Genomic DNA, 27,955 nt, shown 5'->3' with positions numbered 1-27,955 from the left:
TAACAGGGGAGGAGCAGTACAATGTCAGCATCCAACACAGGAATAATAATAAATTTATTACAGTAGAAACAAACAGATAATGCATCAGCTCATGTACAAAATCCTGACAGCATTCTGCTGCCTCAGTCAGTGCTCACTAAGTACCCACATTTAAAAACATCCTAGAACTGATGACACCACATGGATTGACAGAGGTCACAGCAATTTCTTGACACTTCTGTAAGAGAGCCCAGCTACTCTTTAAGGTTTGCTGCACCATACAGAGAGGTGGGGCAGGATATAATTGGAATATCTCATATTTGAAATTCTCCTGCACCTCAGGAACTCAAGAAGGAGCAACTTGGACACGTGGGGAAGTATGAAAAATGCATTAAATTAGAGTTACTTGTGGTAATGTTTTCATTCAAAGTGCCCACACTAAGGCAGCTGCTGACTGATCTGAGTGCCCACCACAGCTGAAGGCACAATGGATTAATTGTCAGTTCTACTCCTGAGATGGTTTTTTTTGCCTTTTTTGTTTAAAAAAACTGATGTAGTATAGAAACACTTTCAGTGCACTGCATTAACTCCCACTGGAAGCCAGGTGCCTCAGAAGGACTCTGAAAGGAAGAAATGCAGCTACAAACCTGCTGGACTGATCAGTGTCACTTGGCCTTTAAGTGTTGGTTCCCCCATCTTTATGTGCACATTTAGTGAATTTACAGAGGAACTCGGTGTGCACATCAGGATCTCTTATTTCTCATCCACCTTACTCAGCTGGGGTGAGAAACCTGGTCCATGCTAACCAAAAACCATTTATACAAAGTTGCATTTAGAATAAGCTACAAAAGGTTTTATAAAATGAAACCTTTTTTGCTCTGTTTGGTTCCACATTCCCACCCCCAGGTATAATTATGCAGATTTATCTCATATATTTGAGGGATGCTTTAAAAGGATGTCATTTATCCCATCTCTGGGCAAAGCTAATTCATAGTCACAAAGATTTCCTGCACCCACTGGCAAGTTTGCAAGCACATCTGAGTTGCAGCTCATTTATTTCTGGGGCAGTGTCAGGTCACAAAACATACAGTGTGAAAGAAATACTGGCACTGAGCAAATTCTGAAGCAAATTAGGACATTTTTCCCTACCCCCCTCTTATACCAGACTCCCTGATGGAAGTCCACAAATAATTTCTTCTCTAAGAAGACAATAAAAAACTCATCCTAAATACAGTCTTGAGAACCATATATACACATTTTGTATATCTGAAAATGCTGGCAAAAGTCCACAGAGGCAGAAGATAGAAAGCACGAAAGCTAAGTCTAACCTCAGGTTCTCTACTGAACCTGCCAACCTAGGAACAAAACAACATAAGGCTTCTTTCTTCTGAAGTCACCTCCCTTGCTGTGGTTTTGCAGTGGCTTGTGGAAGATCTTGGCCAGCTGTTGAGGGTTCCTCCTGGCTGCATGAGCAGAGCTGTTACGCAGCAGACAGACAGGCCTGACGGATGCTCTGTGCCCAGGTGTTCAGCAGAGCTGTGACTGAATGCTTGTCTGGCAGCTGCAAGAGTTTGGAAGTCATGTATCTGTACACTGACTGCAAAAAGGGATTGGCTGCTGGAGGAAAAAGAGGTAACAGATAAAGGAGGTTGTTATAAAAATCATTAAAAACACTAAAATAGAAGAAGTGTTCACACTTCCCCACTACTGGCACACACACAAATGTCATACCATACTGCCTGGGGTTCTTTATCCACAGAGGGCTCTGGTCTGGGTAGTCTGCTGGAACACTGAGCTGGAGTGGGGGGACATTTGGAAGATTCTTGTCATCTGAAAGGCAAACACACTTCCATCAGGGCAGAGCATTTCCTGCCAGACAGGAGGCTTGCAGTGCATAGCTGAGCTTGATTTCTAGCCTGTGAGCCCCAGGGAGGAACCAGACTGGAAAGGAACCGCCTTTCTTCTTACCTAGCTTGCATATGAGATGAACTGTGCCATTATTACTGCAGTGTGAAGGGTCCAGGTTCACCAGGAATTTAGGATTTAATCTTGCAACTTCTCCTTGTAGGACATTTGGGATGGTCTGTCTTTCATCCTCCTCGTATTTCCGCTTCCGAGGGGAAGCAACGGGGGCCCTGTGTACAACAACACAGCCCACAAAAGGAATCATTAAACATTCCAGACATGAAAAAAGGAACCCACAAACCCATCTGTCCTTTGAGTGATTCCACAGAGGGATTTGTGCTCCACTCAGAGCAGCTGGGTACGTACGTGATGGGCTGCCCGTGGATGGCCGTCATGGCCGGCATGAAGGTGCGGTACAGGGAGTGGTTGAACACGGGCGAGCGGATGTTGGCCAGAACAGCATCCAGCAGGGGCTGGCACAGGTACTGCTGCTTGGTGGGGGGCACTGGGGGAGGTGGTGGAGTTGGCTGAAACACAACAGAAGCTTTAATCATCACCAAAAATAGAAATATTTACTGTTGAGTCTGAAAAAATTTATAGCCAACTTCCGATGCAAATGATTCTCAAAATTGTGCATAGTAACATTAAGGGAGGAAGTAAACAAAAAAACCATATGCAGTTTTGGTTTAGGAAGGCTGTCCTGAAATTAGTCACAGTCCAAAGAAACATTTACTCAAGTCTTTGCAGAGAGCACAAGAAATTGAAATTCATTCAAAAGATGCAACTTACATGAAAGTACATGCTTGCCCACTTTTTCTGTTTCCTTATTTTGTCCAACTTTACTTGAAGTTTTAACAGCACTGAGTAATAACTCAGTAATAAAAACTGTAAAAATGAGTAATAAAAACTGCAAAAATGATCCTGGCCAAGTCTTAACCCCTTTTGGAATGAGGTGCTTATCTCTGCTGCCACAAAGCATTACATACCACAGCCATATCGTTTTTCAGCTTCTCCAGAGCAATTTCACATTTCTGCAGCGTCTTCAGGGGGCACCTGTGGGAGAAATTTCATCCACATCAGGCACCAAATGGGCACCTCAGCTGCAGTTTCTGCTCTCTGAGCCCCAGAGACAGCCTCTGGCAACAGGGCTGGGGCCAACAGCAGATTTCTGCCCCAGCTGGGAAAGCTGACAGGAACAGTTACCGTTTGGAAGGGTCTGTCAGGATATCCAAGAGACTCTTCATTTTGCTCAGGTCCTTCTTCCTGTCTGAAACAGAGTGAGAAACAAACACTGACTGCAAGAAAAGCTTCCATTCTTGCAGACAGAGATACAGTCAAAATGAAAACATGAGTCAATACTAAAGAAAGCAGTGAGGATTAAAGATCTTTCATCTAATCCTAAGTATATCCAAAGCATGAACTCTACATGTTTCAAAACCATCAGAAGTAAAAAACAAACTGTGAGAATTTAAGGATAAGAGTTTTGCCCATTGCTCACACTACAGTCTTTAGTTAGAAGCAAGAAAGAAAAACACTGACATTTTTTTATCCCTGGAAAAGAAGTCACCACAAAAGACAAAGTATTGCTTCTTCAGCAGATAAGAGAGCTCACACAGGTAAATGCATGGCCAAATTCAGGAAACCTCACCTTCATTTTTATCAATTTTATTGATCATCCTCCGGAGTGGCTCGATGTATTTTGAAAGTTGTTTGAGTTTTTCCAGATACTGTTGCTCCTCTGACTGACCAGAGCTGGCTGGACTCATGACAGAATTTGGATTTCCTGGCAAAAAGGAAGACTGCATGTCACAGGGTGATAAAAGATACTTTTATCTTTTATCAGAACATTATTCTTAATTAATCTTGATCTGAAATGTGGCACTCTCAAAGTGTAGCTCGTGTCAAATATCCAAATCCACAACTGGATGCCCTCCATAGTTTAAGTGCTTGCCCAACCTCTAGTTTTTGTATGGAAATAACATGTTCTATGGGCAGAACAGCAATTGTCACTTAATACATGTTTTTCTGCAAAGTTCCAAAGTTCCACATACCCATTTTCTAGGTCTTTATTTTGCCTTCACTCTGATGCTTTAAACACAAAATAAAAAAAATTAATTCACAGCGGTTTTTGTTAAGTGGGTCCTTTCCTATCTGCAAAGCACACAGCAGTGCTAGGAGAAGGAGCCAGTCTGTGACACCATGAATGGAGGTGACAAACTCCTTATTCTGACTGGGAGGGAGTGCCAGAGGACACCTGGGAAGGTGTTCTGGAGCAAAGCAGCCTCATGCCTGGAATTAACTGGAGTGCTGCCTGGGATGAAGTGGTTTTGTCCTTTGCACCTGCACAGTGTCACTAAGGGTTCCCTCCTTCTGGAATAAAGAATCATTATGCCTCTGTAAGTTTGCTCCATTAAATTATCATTCTTCTTTTCAAAGATTGGGGAAGTTAGAAAAACCCATTAGATAGTTCAGTGATGAGAAAAGAGGTTTCAGTTGACTTTGATTTGGGAATCCAAGCAGTTGTGTTATGTGGTGTGTGTGACCTGCTCACTACCAGCAATGCCAGCTGCTACCTAGAGCTCTTGGAAGTTCACACTGTGCCAAAAGGAACAGGTTTCCCAGGAATTATCACAGTTCCCAAAACACAGCCCAAGCCCTGGAGGGCAGCACAGCTCTCAGATGATTTACCTGGAGTGTTGAGGGGACCTGGGGATGGGACACTGAAGTTCTGGGGTGTTCGTGCAGCTGCTGGGCTCTGTGATGGCTGTGGAGAGGGACTGGGGAGAAAACTGCTGGGTGAAGGAGCAGGGCCAGAGCTGGAAAAGAAACAGAAATTAAACCTGTCAGAACCTGACAAGGAAGGATCCTCAGCCTGGAAGCAGATATGACTTTAGTTGTTGGGATCTCTAGCTGGTCAGTGACCCCGAGATTGTTAAAAGTCTTTTTTCCCAGCCCAGTGCTTGAAGAAAGAGTCAGGGCTCTTCATTTCTCAGTCCCAAGGTTGTTCATTGTGTTTTATCTATAAAATTCTTTCTCCTGCCCTGCCAAGGTCCACTCAGCACGACAATCAGAGGCATTCAGTGTCATGTCTTTATACTAAAAGCTAGGTGTACATTATTTACAATTACTTTCCAATACCTCAGTTAGACAGTGAGCTTCTACTCTAAACCAATCTGTAAGTGCCAACATCACAGCAGAAGATGGAGGCCAGAAAGAAGAAGGAGAAAGGCTGGACACACCCAGTTCCTCCATCTGGCCTCCTGAACCCCCAGTCTAAAAACCTCAAAATCTACTTTTCCACCTTGTGATAAATTCACTATCATTCTACTTAATTTGTCGTGGCTTGCTGATCTTCATACAAGGTTGGTAATTTGCTCCACGGTCATAATCAAACCCACAGGTGTTTTGGGCTCTGTGCCAGGGTCTCTGAGGGATCCTGGCCATCCTGGACAGCCAGAGGGATGTTCTGGGTCCTGACATTTAGTAAGCACCATTATGGCAGCCTGTAGTTCTGCCCTGGTGAGATTTCATACACAGATTTTTAATGTAAAACGTGACTTTTCAGAGTGAACTCAGCACAGTCTCACCAGTGGAGCTGGTATTAACATTCATTCATTTCAACAGAAGCAGAGTAAGGTTATTGAATATTTCTGAAAGCCTCCCACCTGTGGCATGACCAGAAGTGTCAGTGGGGCTCACCTGACATTGGAGTTGGGCTGGGAATTTGGCTGGCCTGGCTGAGGAGAGGGCTGGGGCTGTGGTGGGGGAGGCATGGACTGGGGAGTCTGAGCCTGCTGCACAGGAGATGGGGAGGACATCATGGTGATGCTGCTCTGGCTGACCTGCAGGGTGGGAACAGACACCATCAGCGACAGCAGAGGGAGCAGAGCAGGGGAACCTAACTACCAGGCTGTACCTGTGGAGAGAAGGGATCCTCAGGCCTACAAGAAATGAAAGCATTAGTTTCCTTTCCCCCCACAAGGACACTCCCACCTGCATCACTCCTGAAGCTCTCAGGGCAGTAAATTTAACAACTTCAGTAGAAATGACCATTAAATCTGCACATAGTTTGAATTAACTGCATAATAATTATTTTTCACTGCCCAAATCATCATGTTGCAATTAAAATGTCAGAAGTGCAATGTGAAAAACCTGTATTTTATTAGAACTAAAGAAGAGCAGGAAGAAAAGACATTTCCCATTTGATAATTAAGAGTCAAAAACCCCTCCTTATTTAGACATTTTAATTACAGCCTTCAAAGGTCTGTCAGACTCTGCAGCTTCTCAACTGGTTTTCTTTAGGAAGAAGGAAGAAAGAAAATTAAGGAAGCCAAATCACCAACATCTTGTTTAAATACTGAGTTCTGAAAATCTGAAACTCCAAACTGAGCAGGTGGGTGGAATAAAAATGAAGCAGCTTTCTGACCTTTGGAGAATGAGGAGGTGTGCCTAAAGGACAGAAAGGCAAGTAAGAGCATTCCAGAACAGCACCAAACAACCAAGTTTATTCTGTACACCCTGCAGTGCCAGAGCCAAATGAACACTAAAATTTGAGCAATTTCTCCCATTTGTTCTAATTCACATTTTTCCCCTTAACCACTCAAAACCAAACAAGAAAACCTGTGCAATGGCAGAGGCATGGGACAGTAATGCAGATACTGAGGGATCACATTTGTTCAAGGAGCATGCAGAGTTCTTAGGACTTGAAGCTATAAATAAGGACATACAAAGATAAATGGAATTAGCCTGCAGAGATTGTGGCTCATTAACCCATGTGTCCACTCTGTAAATCACTGATTAACATCTTGGAATTAACAACTCTTTCCCTCAGTCTAAACCACGTTTAAGGGAAGGTTCCAGTAAATCCACAAGTCCCAGGCACTGCAAATTGGTGTTGCCCTTCACTGTCTTGTTAAATACCCATCTAATAACCCAGCTGTGTGCAGAGGACAAGATATTTAGCACACTGAAAAATATTGCATTGTCTGCTTCTGCATGGACACACTGACATCAACAGGAACTGTTCTCCTTGGTACCTCACACTGCAGCCATGCAAAAGGTCCAATTCCCCCCAAAAGGGCACAAACAACCCCCAGCTCAGTGTAAAACTGCTCATCTTGAAGATACCAGTTCATCACCCATTACAGAACAGTTCAAAACCAAGTGCAGCTTGATATACTATGATTTTTTTAATCTTCAATAACCCCAGTACCTTTGCAACCCCTCACACAAAGTTAATATTAATACATGGAACAAGTGAGGCTGAAATTAAATATCCTCCTTTTCTCCATAATCAACAACTACAGAGCCTGGGCTCAATGGATTCTTTACCAGCACATCTCTCCTCAACAGCTGGAAAAGCATTTCTGAGGCTGAAAGGCACAGTTTGCCTCCTGCAGACACCATGGGTGGAAGGAAGGAAGGAAGGACACTGCAAAGAGCATTCCCTGATCCTTCACAAGCCCATTTAATGTGCTATCAGACAGAAAGGGATTTGGAATTACCCCTATGGATACTGCACCCATTTCTCACCAAGTCAGACTAACACCACCTGGAGTGGTTCATCTCTTCCTGAAAATCAGGCCCCTGTTAAGTGTCTCAAATTGGTTACAAAAAATTACTTCTGAACATTTAAATCCTTGTGTTTTGGGAAGGAAGGAGAAATATCTCATTAGGTTTTCTGCCAGATTTAAGTTGCTGTGTGTAATTCAGCACCAAGGATATTATTTACATTAATTTACAAATGCTCCAGAAAAGTGAAGAACAGGATCTGCAGCATTTATTGTGCACATAAGCACTGGATGAATTGAAGTTTTTGCACTACTCTTTCTCATCCAAATACTTGCACAGACAAACAGATTTCCTCTTTTCCAGGTTTGCTCTCTGCCACCTTCATGTCAGAACAGCAAAGGCCAATGCTTAACAGTAAGAAAAATTGTGATATTTTCAAAAACGTGCATTCAGAAGTTCTGAACTTGCTGCCTTGGTTTTATTTGACAGCAGTTCATTGGCCACATCATTTCAGAAAAAGTTTAAAGATGATTTCAGATTTAGGTTTCTACATTGTTTTTAGGATAAAGATTAAGACTGTAACAATTTAATGAAGTTTCAACTTCTAGGGAATGCTCTTTGCAGCTGAGTAAAAAGAAGGCTTAAAAAATAAGAAGAACAAATAAACACACTACAAAAATAGCTATGAACCCAAAAGACAAAAAACCCCTCCTCCAGAGCTTTAACTCCACTGAATTCATTCAGCTCCAGAGTTGGGCCATGGTTACTGCTCATTTGTACACCCTGCACCTTCAGCAGACACAAGGAAACCCAAGCACACATTTTTCACTGAGGGATGTGAATTTCTGCACATAAATCATGTCCATGGACAGCTACTGCAGCCCATGAGCATCAATCTGCCCTGTGCCTCTACAGTGACCTGATCATGACACACACTCTCATTTTCTGAAATCTTGCCCATAAGGAACTTAGGCTTGCATGATAAAAGTTTGCATTTCCACCCACTAACCCAAAGCTTAGTGCTCAGAGCACTGTCCTGGAAGATAAAGCCAGCTGTGAGTTCCAGCTCCAGTTTGCTGGGTCTCAGGCACAGAACAGCACCCAGGAGATAAGGCTGGGAAGGGCTCTCAGTTCTGACTCTGTTGTAAATCACAACACCAGGTGGTTGTGGAATAAAACCTCATATCAGTAATTTTTGTATTGTTTGAAAAGACTGTAAGAAGCAAAGAACCCCAACCAAACAAATTAACTCACTGGAGAATCTAATGAGTATTGTGATAAAAAAGGCCAGACTGTTTTGTTATATGGCATAAAAATAAATAGCCACAAGGTATTGATATCATATCTGCTCCTTCTGTTGAAAAGCTTTCCTCAGTGCAACACCTAGATTCTTTTCTAAAGAGAAAATACACCCTGAACTCCCTATCAGCACATCTAAATGGATTTTGATACCACATCTAAATGGATTTTGATGCTCTTAAATGAGTGATCAATAACCACATACCTGCTACAGCCCTCCACTCCTGTTGCCAACAGCTGTAAGGGCTCTGATGAGCAGGAAGTTACACCCAGCAGACAGCAGTAGTTTAGCATTTTATAAGATTAGGAGATGTAAAAAACAACATTTCTAATTTCTAATCTACCTAGAACCTGAACAAAATATTTTGGCAGACAATGCCAGAGATTCATGCTGGTCCAGAGCTGTCAAATATTTGCAGAACAAAACCAGTAAACCAAGACCCACTCACTCACCCCAGCACCTGCTTCAGAGCCATTTCCACTACAATCATTGCTCATGAAACATTTCTCTTATTTCTCTGCTTTGACCACTTGTTCAGCTTCTACACCACCTTCCCACCCCCTGGCAGGCTACTGAGACATTTCTGATGAGGAACTCACTGGTGTCAGGAGTCAGAGCTCCTCAGTGACAGTGGCAGTGCTTAAAGATCACCCCATCACTGCATGCCTGAACTAGAAGCCTTTTGCTATCAGTAGTGTTAAATAGAAGCAAAACTAATACTTAAATATCCATGAGAAAGCCTCAAATATTGTGGATAGAAGCCTTGTAACTAGATATAACTTGTAACTAGATACAATATTGTAAGTAGATATAATATTGTAACTAGATATAATATTGTAACTAGAAGCCTTTTGCTATCAGTCAAGTATTAAATAGAAGCAAAAATAAAATATCCATGTGGATATTTCAAATGGGAGATGATTATCACAGTCAATATTAGCTGCTACAGTGACCAAAGCACAAATTCCCCTCTGACTCCACAGCTATGGCTGGGGTTTGTGTAAATTAACATACACACTGTCCTGGATTGAAAAGAGCATCCATCCTCAACCAGAAATGACAACAGATGTGTTTGTCTGGGACTGCAGAATCCTTCTGGTCACTGTCACTGCCTTTGCAAACTCCTGAGAGGAAATGAAGTGCTCTGACCTGGTGCATTTTCCAGCAGCAGCTGGATAGGAGCTGCCAGCCTGCCAGAAAACAACAGCTCAAATTTTTCTGGGTCCCTGATGCCATGCCAAAGCTGCTCTAACTGGATGAGCCAGGTTTAATAACACAAGAATCACCTGTACATGAACATAGGCCAAGCAAGGTCCTGGGCACAACTCAGCCAGGGACACTGCAGTGCTGACCTGCAACACTCAGAGATGCACACTCATGGAGTGTGGACCTGTAATTTGAGGCTTGAATCAATTCTGAACACGGCAAATCTCAGGTTTCTGTGGTTGAGATGATCCTGAGGTGTTAGAAAGTCTCTTTTTCCCAGCCCCATGACCAAAGAAGTCGAGATTCCTCAGTTCTGCTTTTCAAGGTTGTTTAATTTCTCTTATCTTTACATTATTTCTCTGACCTGCTGACATCTGTCCAGCAGGTTGGGTTGTGGCACAGTCCCTGCCCTTGGGGTGGTGTTGGCTTTTTATACTAAGAATTACATGTACTTTATTTACAATAATTTTCCAATACCTATCACCTATGTCAGACAGTCTGTCTCTACTCTAAACCAATCCAGAACTGTCACCATCACAGCAGAAGATGGAGGACAAGAAGAAGGAGAAAAAAGACAGGACATGCCCAGATTCCTTCAACTTGCCTCTTGAACCCCCATTATAAATCCCCAAAATTCTACTTTTTCACCCTGTGACAAATTCACCATCATTCTACTCAAACTCTTGTGGCTTGTAAATCTTCACACAAAGTTGGTAATTGTTTCCATGGGCTAAAATCAAAGGCACAGGTGTTTGTGACTCTGTGCCAAGGTGTCTAAGCCCCTTGCCAGGGTATTGAGTCCTCCAGGGCAGCAAGAGGAATGTCCTGGGTCCTGACAGGCAAAGTTTTAAAAGTTAAAATAAATATCTATCCCACTTTAGAAGTGCTTTATTTGATATCCCAAGAAAACCTCGCACTTAAAATAAAAAAGTATCCACAAAAACCACACCAACACTCCGAGTACAGCAGCAAGTTGACAGTTTGATGCACGAGTGCCCATTCCCGTTGCCTGAGAGGCAGCAGCCGGGCAGGGCAGTAAATACCCCAGTAAATACCTGTGGCATTGGCTGTCCGCCCAAGGGCACGGAGCTTGGAGGTGGAGCCGGCACCGCGGGGGCAGGCGGGAACCGTGGTCTGATTTGCATCCCACCTCGGGCCAGGGGTGCGGTGATCATCTTTGAGGACAGAGGGACAACAGACAAAAGTAATCGCAAAACAAGAAATGCAGTGCACTGGCAGGATGAGAAGCACATGCAGCCTGCGGGGACTGGGGAGGGGGAGCATGGAGGGGAGGTTAGTGAGCTTTTCCCTAAGGGTAACCTGCCCTGCTGGCCTGGAAATGCAACTCCTTCTTACACTCCTCCTGTCCATCTTCAGAGAGACCTCATGAACCCCTGGTACCCTGACAGAGCCCATGGACAGCCTGATTCATGGGTCAGGGGCTGACTATCCTGTCATTTCCATAAAGAGCCTTTCCTTAACTTTTCCTGACATCTTGAAGTTCTCCAATCTTTGGAAATATGTTCTCCAATTCTTGGAAATAAGCCCTCCAATTCTTGGAAATAAGCTCTCCAATCTTTGGAAATAAGTTCTCCAATTCTTGGAAATAAGTCCTCCAATCTTTGGAAATACGTTCTCCAATCATTGGAAATACGTCCTCCAATCTTTGGAAATACATTCTCCAATCCTTGGGAATAAGCTCTCTGCTGTCAGGAGCTCTCCATGTAAGAAGCTCTATAATGCCACAGGTTTCTGATGTGCTTTCCCCACTGTGGGCCCCAAGGGCTCAGCAGTGCTGGCCGCGTCCCCTCTGTCACAGGACATTTTGTCACACAGCTCAGCAGCAGCTGGCAGGGCACTGCCCCACAGTGAGCAAATTTCACACCAGCCCTGTGCCAGTATAACAATGCCAAAGATGACAAAAAGGACTTGCAGCTTTGAAAACTCTATTTCCTTTCTTTTATAACCCACACAATAAGCCAAGTGTACTTTTTTAATTACCATCATTTTGACAAATGTGTATTTGTCAAATGCACACCTTCGGTATTTGTCAGAAGCACACCTTCTACTACTAAGGTGTGCTAAATTTTTCTGAGTCCATAATCTTCCCCAAGCTTTTTGATTCTCCAGCTGTATAGAATCAGCACACCCTAAAGTACAATAATTTAGGGTAAATGATAAAGGTGAGCATTAGAATCAATTTTTATTTTAAAATAGTATTAGGACTATGCTGCTCTGCAGTGTCTAAAAGTACCTTTCAGAACCATCAGCCTGCATGAGCCACAGAGATTTAATTTTTTATATCTATATAACCCTCTGCTAATTAAAATTTGATATTACCCCACATACTGAGAATTTACAACAAATACAGCATATATTTGAGGTAGTATTCAGGTAGCTTTGGCAGATTCACTTATCAGTAAAAAAGCTTCTGTTTGGGGCTTCAAAGATCTACAGTAAAGTTCTCTGAGCTACCTCTTTTCCCTACATAAAGGAACCTACACAATCCTAACTGACCTAATGCAGTCTCCTTTCCTATAAAGGGTTTGGGGCACTCCTGCTGGGGGTTTATGTAAATGGACTGAAGCAGCCAGCAACACATCTCTAGAGTCAAAGAATGCATGTGCTTACAATTGTTAAAAATAAATAAAATTAAATACAACATAGCAAGACTGAAAAAAGAAAGCAATAACCGATAAAGAAAACAGTGTCAAATTCAGCACAGCTGTTAGTTGACAACATCAGAGCAATGCAGTCCCTTTCCATCCAGCAAAGAGGGATGGTCAGAGACAGGATTTCAAAGGGGAACAAGGGGGTGCCTCAGACACACACACACATGCACACGTGCACACACAGCATGCAGCAGCTGCAGAGCAAACACAACAACCCAGCAGTGCCACGGAGCACAGGGATGCCAGGAGTGCAGTGAAGAGCTACAGTGTCAACATGAGAGCTGGTGAAGCAACAAAACCCTAACAAAACCAAAAATAAAAGGGGGAATTGCTAGGGTGGGAGGGGAATATCCTTTCAGGCACAATCACCCCATCTCAGACCCTGGTGAATGCACACAGATCTCTGGAGCTGTGCAACCCCAGGCAGGTTGTGGTGACCCACATGTCCCATCTTGGGCAAGTTTCTGAAGCCACACCACCAAAAAGTGAAGATTTACATTACTTCCACTGAGGCAAAGGAAATTAGAAGAATATTCACAGGTTAAGTGTCTGGCAAACCACTGAACACCAGCATGACAAACTCCAGTTCAAGGTTTTCAGCTGTTTGTAGTATTGTGGTTGGTCAAATGAGTGCACACGCTTCCAATTTTGGGTTAGGATTTTCTGTATTTTTTTAAATGTGTGCTTTGGAAAGGAAATACATATATAAAATGACACCAATTCCACTCTCTTAACAAAAGCAAACTATTTTCCCCCATTCTCCAGCTCATTTATATTTACAAATCCCATGAAACTTTGATAAAGGAGTCAGGAAAGGGGTTCCAAAGCAATATGTCCATAAAGGAGTTACTCTTGTAAAATAAGAACACAAGCAGAAATGTTTAAGTACTTTTGAGAAAGATTTTAACTGAACACATATCTTCCTCCACAAGTGAAATTGATTTTTATGAGGTAAATTCCAGACCCTGTAAATTGAGATAAATCAGAGAGCAAGAAGAGGATCTCCTTCCAAAGCTACAAACCCCATTATTTGATAAAAATGAATTGGAATAGAACAAATAGAATCCAGAACCTGCAACTTTCTTTCATTTAACATCCAAACATTCAGCAACCCATAAACACACAGCTTCTGGTGAGCACATGTGTTACAGTGCCAAAGGCAGCTCAGATTTTCAGTCAGCATCAGCCACTCTGCATCCTGAGCACCTGAGGGAATTGCAGTGACTTCACTTTACTCATATTTAACTTTAACTTTACTCACACTTAACTGCAGTTGATTACAGATCTTTTTCCTTGGTGCTGCATGTATTTTGTGTAGGTCTCTTAGATGCTCACAAGGACTGGAGCAGGGTAACACTGACCTCTGTGGGTTCTTTATAACTTCAGAGAATTTCTCACATGAATCCATGTTTAAACCTGGCACTGCTTTTGCTTTTATGTAAAAAGGATTTACAGAAACTTTATGGAAAAGGAAAAATGCAGCCATAGCAAGCAAAATTCCCAGTTTGAAAGCCCTTAAAGACTAAGTTTAAATGTAACAAGCAAAGACTAGGATAGGGTTTGTTTCTAAAAAAGGCTTCCCTGAACCAAATAAAGAAATCAAGGCAGATTTATTCAAAATGTTGATGCTACTGAAAAATGTACTAAATAGAAAGCAAAAATCTGGCCTTAAAAGAGTCTTCTTATAAAGGAAATCCTTACTCTCAACACTGAAGCTGCATTGTAATATTATATACAGCCACAATCTTAAATCTATTATATAGAGAAAATATTTAGACAAGTACAAGAAACCCATTTAGTTATTGGACTTCATAGTGGTAGGTGAATTTTAGCAGACTCATTTTGCACTGGCATGAACATCAGTGGAGTAAAACCTGTGTGTGGAACATCCCAAACTCCACATGTGGCAGATAAAGAGCAATCCCCACACAGGACTGGATAAAGCTGCAATACAAAACTGGCTGTCAACCATGGCATCACCCAAAGCTTTCCAAATGCACTGTGCTGTTAAGCCACTGGCACATGAAGCCACTAAAGGGGCAGGAATTCAGCTGACTCTACGTAAGCACAATCCATCTGTTCAGAGTTGAAAAGAGCACCACTGAAGTTAGGAACAAGAAAATAAAGTCAGTGTCTCCTTCCAGTCAGCCTAAGTCCCTGCAGCTCCCACCTGGAAATTATTTAAGAAACAAACAAGTTTTAATTCACATTTCAGCTGTAGGAAGAGAATTCTGCATTGCTGCCAGCACTGTCCCAGCTGTACTTACCACTGTCCTGTGTTACACTGACACAAGCCAAAGGAGAAACTCAGAAACAGAAAGTGGTCACACCAGCAAGGATGTGGCCAGCTGAGAGTCACCATGGTACAAGTCACTGTCCCTGGTACAAGCCTGGCAGGTGTTCACTGGAGAATCACAGCCCACATAAAAAGCTTCTTACTGAATCTATAAAATGACTTGTGCCCTGAATGGAAAATGGTGCTTGAAAACCAAGGAATGGCTGGGTAGCATAAAGAATTCTGCCATTAGTCCCAGTCAGCCTCATTTCATCTGTCTGCCTCTCTCTTCATCTACAGAGTGCTGATATTTGTACTTACCCATGTCTGTAAATGCCTCAATATGAATCACTACACAGGTAAGCCACACAAGAATTCCATATTCTTGTGGAAAATGGGTAAGAGGTTCAGCTCAAGTCATTCCCCATTTTTTCCCCATGTCTCCTTCACACCAGACACACATCAAGAAACAACCACTGGGGCTGCAGGTGTATTGCAGGATAGAAAACCATGTTAGACACAAGCTTTCACCCAGCACTTTTCTTTTTTCCATGTAACTCTGCACTTGTGACACACACCATTTGTTCTTCACAATTCACACCCAGAACAAGAGCATCTACATCTACTGCCCATCTCACTCAGAAGAAAATGAAAGATGAAAGGACTGAAGGGGGAGTGCAGAGAGATTTCATCATCTATACTATTTTTTTCTAGCCAATACATGAAGATGGAAGGTAAATCACATGTGATTAAAGAGAGCAGGCAAAGATTCACAGTACAGAAATCAGCTTACACAACAAAGCAGTCACCTAGGAGAGTCTAATGAAAGAAGAGGTGATACACTCCAGGTACCAACAGTCAGACTTGTAGTGTGCCCACAGGAGACCATCTGTGCATTCCTGTGTCAGAACAGGCAACACTGGAACCTACTGGGGACAGAGAGCATGCACAGAGAGGTTGGCAATGAAATCCTGCCTCTGACTCCAGGCAAAGGAGAAACAGCAGAGAAATCCACACCCCCTTCATGGAGGGGATGAGCAGTGTCAGACCCCTCACCAGGAACCACCAGAACCCCACTCCATGCTCATCTCCAGCATGCACCTGGCACAGGCTGGGAGCTGTGACACTGGGCCCTTACCTGCCCTGAGGCTCCCATCTGAGCAGCCTGGGCCTGAGCTGCCTGCACTGCTGCTGCTGCTGCCTGCTGCTGCTGCTGCTGCACCAGCTGGGCTCTGACCTGGGGGATGACAACAAAACCCAAAGTAAAAATGCACTCCTGAGCAGGGGAGGACACTCCTGTTTCAACTGCATTGACTATGCCCATTAAAAGGGGTATGGAGACAAGATCAGCCTCACCAACCGAAGTTTTTAATTTTTTTTTTGTGAAAACAAGTTCCCACATTTAAAACATTTAGAATAGTTTTCCCACAGACTGCACACCCAGTTCAAAAACTTCCTGCACATCTTACCTCTCCTATTAGGTCTTATAAATAAAAATAATAGGCACTTAAATTTTTAGCAAGCCTACCAATGACCACCATTTCAAATGTTTATAATTTCATTACATCTGTCACTGTGACAATCATGACATTTAGCTACTCCTAGCTCAGCTGGGAGTAGTTAAATGTCACTTCACAAAGTGGAGACATCAACTCATCCGTTTCTGAAGTGTGGCTGACACTCCATTCCTCCCTTGTAAGGCCCAAAGAAAACCAGGTCTGAGCTCTGGCTCAACAGTAACCTATGCAGCCCAGACAAAAATGACTCTAACACTGCAAAAAGCTGCACTATTAAGAGGATGACCCAGCAAGAGATTCAGCAGAGTAGAACTACTGTCCTGCCCACCTTCTCTTCAAGGCAGGAACAACCAGCACATCAAACTGTGACCAAATCTCCCAACATGGCAGCAGAAGCAAAGCCAGCATGGCAGAGAGCAAACACTGGCTGCAGTCTACAACACTCCAAAGTACCTGCTCATGTTCTAGAAAAGCAAACTGCATGGAGGTAATTTTTCTTTAACCAGAGTATGTTTCTTTTCCTTTTTTTCACATGTCCATTCAAGAGCGAGACAAGAGATTATTTTTTAAATACTAGCTGCAGTTTTCACAGATTTCCATAACTCTTAGGTACAAAACTGTTCTCTACTGGCAGGCCCAGATATAAACCTTTAAACACCCTGTACCCACAACTTGCTAACTGCAGAGCTCTCAACAAGTTATGGTTTCATACTTCATTATTAGCAAGAGTCAGATATATGTTTTATTTCTCTAGATGGACATAACAAATCAACATCAGCTGGTCTCTAGCCCTTACCTGCATAGCTTTTAACTGCTGTGGTGTGAGAGTGACAGGCATAACCTGGCTGGGGATTTGTCCTGAGATTGCCTGAGGCTGAGACACCATGGGCTGGGGCTGAGGCTGGGACTGTGGTGGGAGCTGAGGCTGCTGTGCCTGAGCAACCTGTTGTTGTTGTTGCTGCTGCTGCTGCTGCTGTTGCTGCTGCATCTGTTGCATCTGCTGTTGCATGACTTGCTGAGGTGCCTGCTGCTGTATCTGTTGCTGGGGTATCTGCTGTTGCTGCTGCTGCTGCTGCTGTGCCTGCATGACCTGTGCTGCCTGCAGCTGCTGCATTTGAGCAATCCGCTGCAGCTGCTGCTGCTGCTGTTGCTGCTGCATCTGAAAAGCAGGAAAAGTCAGCATGTTAAAGCTTCCAGCAATGCAACAGCAGAGTTATTTTATAGTATAAACCAAAAATAAACAGAATCCTAATACATCAGATTGATGTTTTAAGCCCAAAGGAAAGCCTAACCTTTTTATCCACTCATCCCTCACGCATCTCAACACTCAATGGTTAAATACTCTGTATTTCAACATGACAGGCTTTCCTGTAACTTTTAAAAGCAAAGGTGAAGTCCATCAGCTTCCCTTGTACAAAGGGCTCAGATAGTTTTCCAAATGTGATCACCCCCTAACAAAAACTGCACAAGAATATGACAGCTGAAGTTTCCTCCCTGCTTTTGTACCTAAGGATGATATACATACATACATACATACATGCATACATATATATATACATATACACACACACGTGTATATATACACATATTTTTCAAGTGGCAACACATCATTCACACAGTGACAAAACAGCCACTATTGCTAGAGTAATTCAAAGGCTATTCTTTCCCAATTTCTGTCAGAATGAAAGACTATCCTGATATTTATAAAAAGAAAGAGATAAAGATTTTAATTCCCTATTTCTATGACAAAAGAAAGCAACAAAGCATCTGTAAAGCCTTTCCTCTAGCATGTAACATACTGCTGTCAGTTAACTTGCCAATCTATCCTGAAGCCCTACCCTGAAGTGGAAATGTGTTAGTAACAGGCAGAGCTGATACTGCCACACAAGTCAAGCCTCAACCGACAAGTAACTGATTGTCTTAGGTTACAATGCAAGATGTAACCAAATGTTTGTATTCTATCACCATCTGTTAAAAACAGGTGGGGCAGTGTACTTTATGTCTTCCATGACCCACCCTCCCTCCAGGAGATCTCTGCTGTCCATGGCCACTGAGTGTCCCTGCAGGGCTGATCCAATCCCAGCATCCCATGGGGAGATGCTCCGCCCAGGGGAGGAGCCAAGCATTCCTGCCTGGATCCAATCTGAGCCTGGCACAGCACAGCAGCCTTTGCCCCCTGCATTGCCGGAGGAGCAGCTTTCTGCTGCCCTGCACTGCCAGAGGGAGCCCAGGCCCATCTGCAGCAGCCCTGGAGCTGCAGAGGAAAACTCCCCCCTTGTGCAGGATCCCTGCTGCAGCAGAGCCACAGCTGGCACTGCAGGAGGGCTGAGCCCCCATGGGATGGGGCTGGGACACCCCCTGACACACAGGGGGACAGGTCATTTCTGACTCTGGCAGTGGTTTTGTACTACTGCATTTTATTTTGATTTCCCCAATAAATCGCAGTTCTGACTTGGGATCTCCTATTGGCTCCCTCTCAAACCAGCACACCCATCACCACATTTGCCATGGGAGCTGTTTGCCATCACCTGCTGCTGGTTTTGCTGCTGCTGCATCTGCAGTTTCAGCATGTGCTGCTGCTGCTGCTGCACAGCCTGCAACTGCTGCTGCTGCTGCTGCTGCGCCACGGCCGCGGCCGCCGCCTGCTGCTGCTGCACCTGGAACTGCTGCTGCATGGCTGACTGCTGGGCCTGGAACTGCTGCTGCTGCTGCAGGGCCACCTGCTGCTGCTGGAACTGCTGCTGCTGCTGCTGCTGCTGCTGCGCTATCTGCTGCAGCTGAAGCTGGGCTGAAGAGAAAACAGACAGGACTTAAAATATGATACCCAAATAATGCGAGATTTATTAATGTCCTTCCTTGGCAGTATACACTTCTGCTTCCTCAAACGGATTAACAGCAGAATTAATTACACTTTGTACTACCAACTTGTAATTCACTCTCCCCTCATTGAGAGTAAGTAGAGAGTAAAAATGTGCAGGAAGAAATGTGCACTGAGGTGACCAGCAGGAAGCATCTTACCATGGAAAACCTGGGTACATGTTTGCACAGGCAAAAACAATCTTCTGAAAAAAATATTGTTCTGAAGCTGACATGATGAAAGAACTTGCTCATACAACAGCTACACTGTGCTGGCTATACCAAGGAAGACATTTATCCAATTAGGTAGCAGTACCTGAAATCAATTATTTCTGAGTTCACTTGGTTGATTTAAACAGAATTATGACATCTAGCATGACATTCAGTGTGACATCTCTTCAGCACCTTTTCCCTGGGGAAATGCCTTACTACTGCAAAGCTGATCCAACAACCTCAGGGGCTGAAGCAAAGTGAACACTTACTCTGCTGAGTAGCTGTGGAGACACCCGGCATGCCATGAGGGGCCATGGCTGAGGTGCCAGGAGGCTGCTGCTGCCCTGGGAGGCTCATCTGCTGTGCCATGGGACCAAGGCCTGTCATGCCACTCATCGGTGCCCCCTGAGCTCGGGAGGCCATGCCCATGCCAGGTGCCCCTGCTGCAGGACCCCCTGTTAGATTCTGCAGGGCATTCATTGGATCTGCAAAGGAAACAGGCACTGAAATGCAGCCAGCCATGCCATTCTCCACAATCCCCTGCTCTCTATCATCCACTCTCTGCTCTGGCAACTTCAGACCATGACTAGACCCAATATCCTGACAAAATCAGATTCACTGCCCTGCCTGTGAGGCTTCTGGCACATCTCTGCCTCTCTGTAAAGAGTGAGGATGATTTAAAGTGCTCCAGTGTTGTGAAGTTCCACACAGATTTTAAATACTTATTAGCCATCTCCAACTTGATACACAAGTCAAGCCAAACTGCCAACAAAACTCCAAGAGGATATAAAGCTTTTACCCTCAAAAACCAAGAGAGTCCCACTGTGGATCTTCCTCCTCAAGTCACAGAAGCAATGCTCAGAGCAGAGGATGGACTTTGCTATACAGTCCCCCTCTAACATCACTGTTATTATGCATTGAATAAATTCAGTGCCTTTCAAGACAGTTTTCATCATCTGAATGCTGGGCACACAGAAAAATGAAATTAAAGAGAGAGAGGCAATTCAAGTGGCCAAAACACAACACAGGGTGCAGAAGCAATATGAACCAGGTACAGAACACACCCACCTCCTTCTCAAGAATACTTATAAAATAATTTCCAGCAATATGAACCAGGTACAGAACACACACCACCTCCTTCTTAAGAATACTTATAAAATAATTTCCAGCAATATGAACCAGGTACAGAACACACACCACCTCCTTCTTAAGAATACTTATAAAATAATTTCCAGCAATATGAACCAGGTACAGAACACACACCACCTCCTTCTTAAGAATACTTATAAAATAATTTCCAGCAATATGAACCAGGTACAGAACACACACCACCTCCTTCTCAAGAATACTTATAAAATAATTCCCAGAGTGCATGTTCATGAACCCCAGACTGCACATTTGCCCTACAGAGGGATAAAAGCACAGCACCACACTGTCCCTAACACCCACTGCAGTGAGAGTGAGCACAGGGGCAGAAGCCAGGATCAGATCTAAGCTCAGCAAATGGCCCCACAAATATTTCTGCCTCAGGTGCAACACCTGGGGAGCCACAGCAGCCAACAGGCAGGAACCTGGGCTGCTCAGCAGGAGATTATTTATCACTCTGGTGCTTTCAGAACCTGATTGCTGTGAGCTAACAGAAGTACAAACAGGCACAAAGAAGCCTGCAGTGTTACACCCAAAGCACTGGCCAAGCCCCTCACCCTCAGCACTGAACAACCCCAACCCTGTCCTGCTCCCCTTCCTTTACTCCAGCAGCATTTAATACATTTAATATCCCAGCTAGGCAATACACAGATGCTTTATTCTTAGTAACCACAGCCCTGGTGTCTATTTAGAAATGGAGAGTATGGGAAGGAAAAAAACAACAACAAAAAAGGAACTCTTACCACTGACTGAGGCTTGAGATTTCTTATTGTCTGCAAAGAAAAAATGATGAATCATCTTTGTTAGTATTGTCACACTGACCTTCTGGATATACTCTCTACAAGAAATATATTCACATTGTAATTTTAAAACCTCACTATCTACTGTAACTCTAATAACATACACTAACCGAAGCCAATTTGGTAATCAGAATGCTATTTAAAAATATGAAAGAAGCAAAGATACAGAAAAAATTAGGAAGCAGGAAAAGTAGCAAGTTTAAATAATTTCTCAAATACTTCTCAATTATAGATGATGTGTAAGAGAAATAGGATTTATAAATTAGGCATGCATACTAAAGGAAGATTTTTAAAGCAACTTTTTAAGAATCAGCCCTAAAATTTACTTTTCTTTTATGATGATTCAATGAGAAACCACAATTGAGGAGAAAGTAAAACCAAAAGTAAAAAATTACTTACGAATGTCTCGGAAATGGATAATGAGCCTGGCCACAAGAGAAAGATATTCCTCCTAGAGGTGAAAAATGAGTATTTTAGCATAAGAAATGAAAACAGAATAACCATTACTTTCTGGCTCTTCAGGATTCTTCCTCAACACACTGGATTTTACTCCACAATGTGTGTGGGCTTTTCAGAGCAGTTCAACACCAAGAACAGTCTGTTTACAAACCAGGAATATTTTCACTAACACGTCATTGTGGTTGATGGTAAAAGAACACCAAGAAACCACAAAATTCCCAGGAAAGAACCTCCCTGACAGCCACACTAACAGCACCACAATATGCAAATATCACAAACCAACATACATTCTCCACTTCTTATCCACTATAATTCCTTTTTTGTAAGGACAGAATCTGCTTATTTGCATACTGAATTATTGAAGTCCTTGAATTATGTCACATTTGTACTACAATAATTCTTTTTAAAGCTGAATTCATATTACAAATACAAGTAAATTAATAACTTGGAAAACTAACATGACAGAAGTGTCAGAAGTGAAAAGACAAATATTCTTTGAAATATTTTCTTAGTGTGCTTCATAATTTGTAGGAAGTTGCAGAGGCTGAGACAAACCCATGAAACAACTCATCAGGAGGATGCCAACAGTGGGTGCAGATTTGTGGCATCAGCATTGTAATATTTACACCAAGGCAGGCTCCATTTCAAACATGGCTCATTTGGAGACAAAAACACTTTCCAATTTCTCATAACAGCTGCAGGGAAGAAGTTTATGATTTGGTAAGAGTGTAGAACTGTACATTACAGCCAGACTTTCACAGAGACCACTCCTCACTTCCCCTCATGGTAAAAGAAGCAGCACATAAAAATCAAAATTTCACATAAATCTGTATTCCTAAGTGCACTGGCTCTGTATTTCTGCAATTTGTTACAAACTTTTTTTGACACTCAATAACTTCTGGAAGCAAACAGAGCCTTACCCTTGTTTTGGCCTTCATAAACACATGGCTCTCCATATCTTTGCTAGATTTGTTATGGGCAACACCAGCTTTCCTCATGGCTTCATCACTGAAAAATAAAAGAGGAAAAAAAACAAGGCTGGATTTTAATTGAGGGTATTACAAATACTTCCTGTAGCTAGAAAGGTCTGTGAACAGCTTTTTACCCCTCTCTCATTTATAGATTAAAAACAAACACAAAACCTGAATATCCACCACAAAAAAACCCCAAACCAAATTACCAACACATATTATTTAAAACTGCCACTTTATAAAGTTTATTCAAATAAATAATGGAGAAAAAAGCCAACTAATTTCTAAAAGGCAACACAAATATTCTTTGCAGAAATTCAAGGCAAACTGCTAAACAAGTCATTATTTTACTGCCTGATGCATTATTTTGACAAAATACCAGCACTTGTTTATTTGAGAAAAACTAAATGACAGGATTAATGTAACCCATGTTTGGCAAACAATGAGATTGAGCTTCCTAGCATCAGGGTTTTCCAAAAGAATTCTGTAAACATAAGGTGGAGGAATAAAACAAAAAATGTTGTTTAAAGGCACAGAGGCTTTACCAGTGAGTGAGGACAATGAGGGGGAGCCTGGGTTGCGCACAGAGGAGCTGCAGCAGAGGCAGGGTGGCAGGGGACATGAAAAGAAGGGACATTTGCAGCACATCAAAGAGCAGCAACTATGGAATATGCAAAGAAAGACATCCTAAAACAAGGAGTTCAGCCAGGTGAAGCCCTGTTCCAATCTTCATTCTCAGAAACTTCCCTGCAAAACCTGTTCTTTTCTAAAGCAGCCTAGCAGTTACAGTCTAAACTCCACAAACAAGAGATCAGGAAACACTTTCACTTCATAATTAACATATCAGAAAGTTATTTCTTGGTGACTGCCTCGCATGAGCAGCTACCCAATATTAAATGCAGATCAGGGGAATGATCCCTGGAAGTTTCAGCCACTCTGAAGAGACACCACTGCTTTATTTCCCCTGAATTTCTGTGACCTCCCATGCAGCAGGAATGGGTAAATGAGTTCAGCTTTCTGAATCAACTCAATGACTGTTGGAATGTTGGGGGACACAAGACAAGATGGACTTTGGACCTGGTTAACAGCAGAGATTTGCTAACGGCATGCCTTGGCAAAAGCAAACTTTGAAAATGAGACTTAGATTGCAAGAAGATTAAATCAAAAGGGTTCACCAAAAAAAGGAAATCTTATTAAACTTTGGACAGTCTCAGCAGAGAAGAGCAGATGTTTAAAATGCAGAGCTTAGGCTGTCACAGCTCACACCCAACACTGCACCTGCTGCAAGGCTCTCATGGGAACCTGTCTGAGGGGTCTGGCAGCCACCAAAACAATGCTGTTTGTGCATGAAGCTTTCCTAAACTGCAGCAGCATCTGAACATTGTGCAGAGCAACTATTCCTCCATCAAACAAGCCTTGAAGTGAACTGCTCATAAAGGAGCTCTGCTGTGGAGGAAGAAACTACACCCAATTCTCTATTAACAAGTCCTTTTTTTCACTTTCCTTTTTGGAAAGGCTGTCTCTAAATCCACACTACCCTGAATCCTCCTGAACTTTCCAGTCCCAGTACTGTGACAATGCCTTTCATGTTGAGAGCACTGAAAACTGAGCAGACAAAAAGAGAAGACAAAGATTGCACAGAGAGAAGCAAAGAAAGTAACAGGTAAGGTAGCACTTAGAGGATGTGACAGAGACAGTGATCAATATGGTATCAGGAACCTGAAAAAAATCCACAAAGCAAAGAAAAAAAAAGTCCAAAAAGCAAATAAATTATCTGCTTTTATATGAATAATCTCCTCTTGACATTACAGAACATGGAAGATGCATTATTGTGGCTACATCTGCATTACTGAAAATGTCCTGTCTGTTAGAATTCCAATAAAGATTTAGACTGGGAAAAAAAACCCACACAACTTGTTCCTTGTTCACGTATTTAACTGCAATCAACATAAAAATAGTTACATGAAAAGACTACGGAAGTCAGCTAAAGCAGTCATAGCTTTAGCACAGAGCAGATTCCTTGCAGAAATCCCAACTCTACAAAACTTTGGGAATGAGAAGGTACCAACCAATTCGGCCTCCATCTGCTTGGTAAGCACTTAGGAAATGTGTAGATGTGCACTAAAAATCTGATTTCATGCAGAACACCCAGAGCTGTGTAGATGTAGACTAATGTAGATGTGTAGATGAAGACTAAATGTGTAGATGTGCACTAAAAATCTGATTCCATGCAGAGCACTGAGAGCTGTGGTTTCACAGGATGCAGCACTCAGCACCAACAGCAGCTTCAGGAATTCCCCCTCCACTCTCACAAAGCTTCTTTCCAGCCCAAATATGTGCAAGCTCTCACTCAGGCCAGCTGGTCTAACAGAAGAATCTTGCAGAACATGTTCTCCTTCCCAAGGGCCCCAGCTCCCTCCCTGGGCAGAGCACAGCAGGGCTGAGTGAATCACACCAGGACCAGGAGATGCAGGGCCAGCACCTCCCAAAGCATCCCAGGGACCATCAGAGCACAATGCCCTGCTCACAGAGCCTCCCAGCAGCTCAGGGCAGGAGCCAGGCACAGCCTCAGAGTGAGTTTACAGCCCAGAGCAGACCTGTCCTTCAGGCAACACCAACATCCAAAGGCATTTGAAGGAAAGGCCTTTAGAAGGGAGAATGTACTGGAGCTTGTAAGGGCCAGGATAAAGTGGTGCCCTGCAAGCAGAAGTGTTTCTCCACACTCCCACAGCACTGCTGGCTCCTGGAACACCCTGGGAGAAGCCAGAGCTGCCCCTCAGCCACTGGAGCTCAGGATTTCCCAGTCCTGCTCCAGTATGGGAGTTCTGCTCAGCCCTGCAGCCCCACAGCACCCAGTGCTGGACTCAGGACATCCAAAGCACAATTCCCAAATGTCCACAAGCAAATCAAGCACCTGGAGCACTGAGAGATTCCTCAGATCCCCACTGCCCACACTGAAAGGGTCACTCACAACATCACTCCTGACAGACCAAGCCAAAGCCCAGAAAACTTCAGTGTTGTCATGAAAATCCAAGTGTGGAATTGCAACAAATGGAGACACCCAGAGCCAGCAGCTCTACAGAGGCTGCCTCAAAACTCAGAAACTACTCAGATAACTCAAAATGAGTTATGTGATTGTTTCATGCTTTCAGTGTTCAAGAGTTAACATTTATCCTGACAAGTGTCACCTCCTGCTGGCAGGATGAGCTGAAGATGTGCACACATTTAAGGCTTTATTTCCCAAACCGCTCAGAACAACCTTCCCACAGATTGTAAAAACCTTCAGGTGATTCACCAGATGTTTAATTACATCCCTCTTCCACCTACCACATCAGCCTCTAATGACAAAGCTGGGAAAGAAACAGGAACTTGGAACTTCTTTCTGGAAAGAAACAGGAACTTGCTGCACGGACAGCTACAGTTGTAGCAAGTACATTGATTTTATTTCTCATTCATCTTATCCCAAGAGCGCCATGGAGCCAGGCCAGGCTGTTTTGGACACCTAACACACAATAATTGCTTTAAAAAGTCTGCTGCAGTCACTGTAACAACTCATCCCAGCCATCCCAGTAACAGTTTTGCTTGCTTTTTAAACAAGGCCATGAATGCAAATATCTGATCCATCCTGTAAAACTGGGAGTGACAAAAAAAGCTGTCACTACATCTAATAAAAAGCACATGAAGCAGACAGAGACATCTGTGCATTTGTGTAAAAGAAAATAAACAGAGGGCATGTATTAAAAGTTTAGGATTACTGTCACCTCTTTATTTGGCATTAAAATTAAAGATTTTTTGGTCAGTAGCAGAAATTTTTTAATCCCTTGTTGTGCACTTCCACTGAAACATTTTTGAGCACTGTTAGAGAAACCACACTGCAGTTTGCAGGGCAAATAGAAATCCAGGTTTGGTTGTGTTGAGTTTGCAAGTGCTTACTCACATTTATTCCTCAAATCACAGCACTCAGGGCACTTCTGTTTGCTTGTTTTGACAAAGCAGCAGAACAGAGAGGAAGGAAGGGATTAATCTAACAAGATTAATGACTTTACAGAAAGTTTAGAAAGTGAAACATCCCTTGTGAGCACCAAGGAAGTCTGGCTGGCTCTGACACACAAACACCATCCTACTCCTTCAATACTATAACAGTTTAATTTTGGAACAGCACCCTAATTGTAGAAAACCCACAAACACTCACACTACTCATCTGTCATAGAAAACCAGCTCAGTTTTAGGTATTGAAAGGAATATCAAGCTTTCCAAAATACACGAAGCAGCACTCCAACACTAGTTTAGAAAGAATGAACAGTGCTTGCCTTCTGTGCCTGTCACCTTACATGGAGCAGAAGAACCATTAAATACAGAAAAAGCCTGCAGAGCAGCAAAGTAATTCAAGGAAAGCAATTATTTCACACAGGAAAAGTGAAAAGGCAACAAGCTGAGCTTCACATTAGCCCACCAGCATTTTTATTTCATATTTGCCCCCAAAAGCCAGACACAACCTCATAACAGTGATTTTCATAGGGCTGAATGTGCCAAATTTCACAACATCACGGACACTGGCAAAATCACAGCCCCAAACCAGACGGTGCCAGGCACGGTAGGAAATCGGTGCTGCTGAGGAAGGGGAAAGTGAAGGAGGATCGGGAAAATCCAGTCACGGACCGGTCCCGGTTACCCCGCACAGGCTCTGGGCAAATCTGGCAACGAGGCCGCTCAGGAGAGGGCCACGCTTGGGAGAGGAAACACCGGGGAGCGGGCACGAACCCCGGCAGCCATGGCAGGCCCGGAAAGCCCCGCAGAGGAGCGGGCACGGCCGGGGCCGGGACAGGGCCCCGCAGCCGAGGCCCGAGCGCGGCTCACCCATCACCGAGCCCGCGGCTGTCACTCACATCTGGCTGACGAGCTTCTGGCGGAAGTTGGTGCTGCGCCAGTCGGTCTCGGGCCCGGTCACGTCCATGGCGGCCCCCGGAGCGCCTCCCGCCGCCTCCGCCGCTGCCCTGGGCCTCCGCCGCGGAACCGCCGCGCCGCCGCTTCCGCCGCGCGAGGGATCGCGGGAAATGCAGTCCTGGAGCGAGCCCCGCCGACTCGCGCGGGATCTGCCCTGCTCGGAGTGAGGCTCGCTGGGAAATGTAGTCCGGCCCAGGAGCC

General features: G+C 43.6%; 1 protein-coding gene across 3 annotated transcripts; it reads right to left on the bottom strand.

Moving 5' to 3' along the window:
* Nucleotides 1-38: 38 nt before the first annotated feature.
* MED15 (mediator complex subunit 15) lies at nt 39-27,809 on the bottom strand. 3 transcript variants are annotated; one of them, XM_054288944.1, is made up of 18 exons: nt 27,697-27,809; nt 22,760-22,847; nt 21,780-21,831; nt 21,324-21,353; nt 19,704-19,919; nt 18,894-19,153; nt 17,162-17,524; nt 15,987-16,085; nt 10,957-11,076; nt 5,584-5,726; nt 4,573-4,700; nt 3,533-3,667; nt 3,088-3,151; nt 2,871-2,937; nt 2,251-2,411; nt 1,948-2,114; nt 1,711-1,809; nt 39-1,596 (listed from the first exon to the last, which is right to left on the bottom strand). In XM_054288944.1, the coding sequence occupies exons 1-18, from the start codon at nt 27,762-27,764 to the stop codon at nt 1,460-1,462; spliced, it is 2,397 nt and encodes a 798-aa protein (XP_054144919.1). In that variant the 5' UTR covers nt 27,765-27,809; the 3' UTR covers nt 39-1,459. The 3 variants fall into 3 exon arrangements, with proteins under 3 accessions (XP_054144919.1, XP_054144917.1, XP_054144918.1); XM_054288942.1 differs by lacking the exon at nt 10,957-11,076; XM_054288943.1 differs by lacking the exon at nt 10,957-11,076 and having other exon boundaries at nt 39-1,593.
* Nucleotides 27,810-27,955: the final 146 nt, after the last annotated feature.

The sequence above is a fragment of the Melozone crissalis genome, unplaced genomic scaffold (genome assembly GCF_028551555.1).
Source record: "Melozone crissalis strain CALT ecotype California unplaced genomic scaffold, PUWL_Pcris_2 ptg000063l_1, whole genome shotgun sequence".
Lineage (NCBI taxonomy): Eukaryota > Metazoa > Chordata > Aves > Passeriformes > Passerellidae > Melozone > Melozone crissalis.
This window is presented reverse-complemented; position numbering and strand designations above follow the sequence as displayed.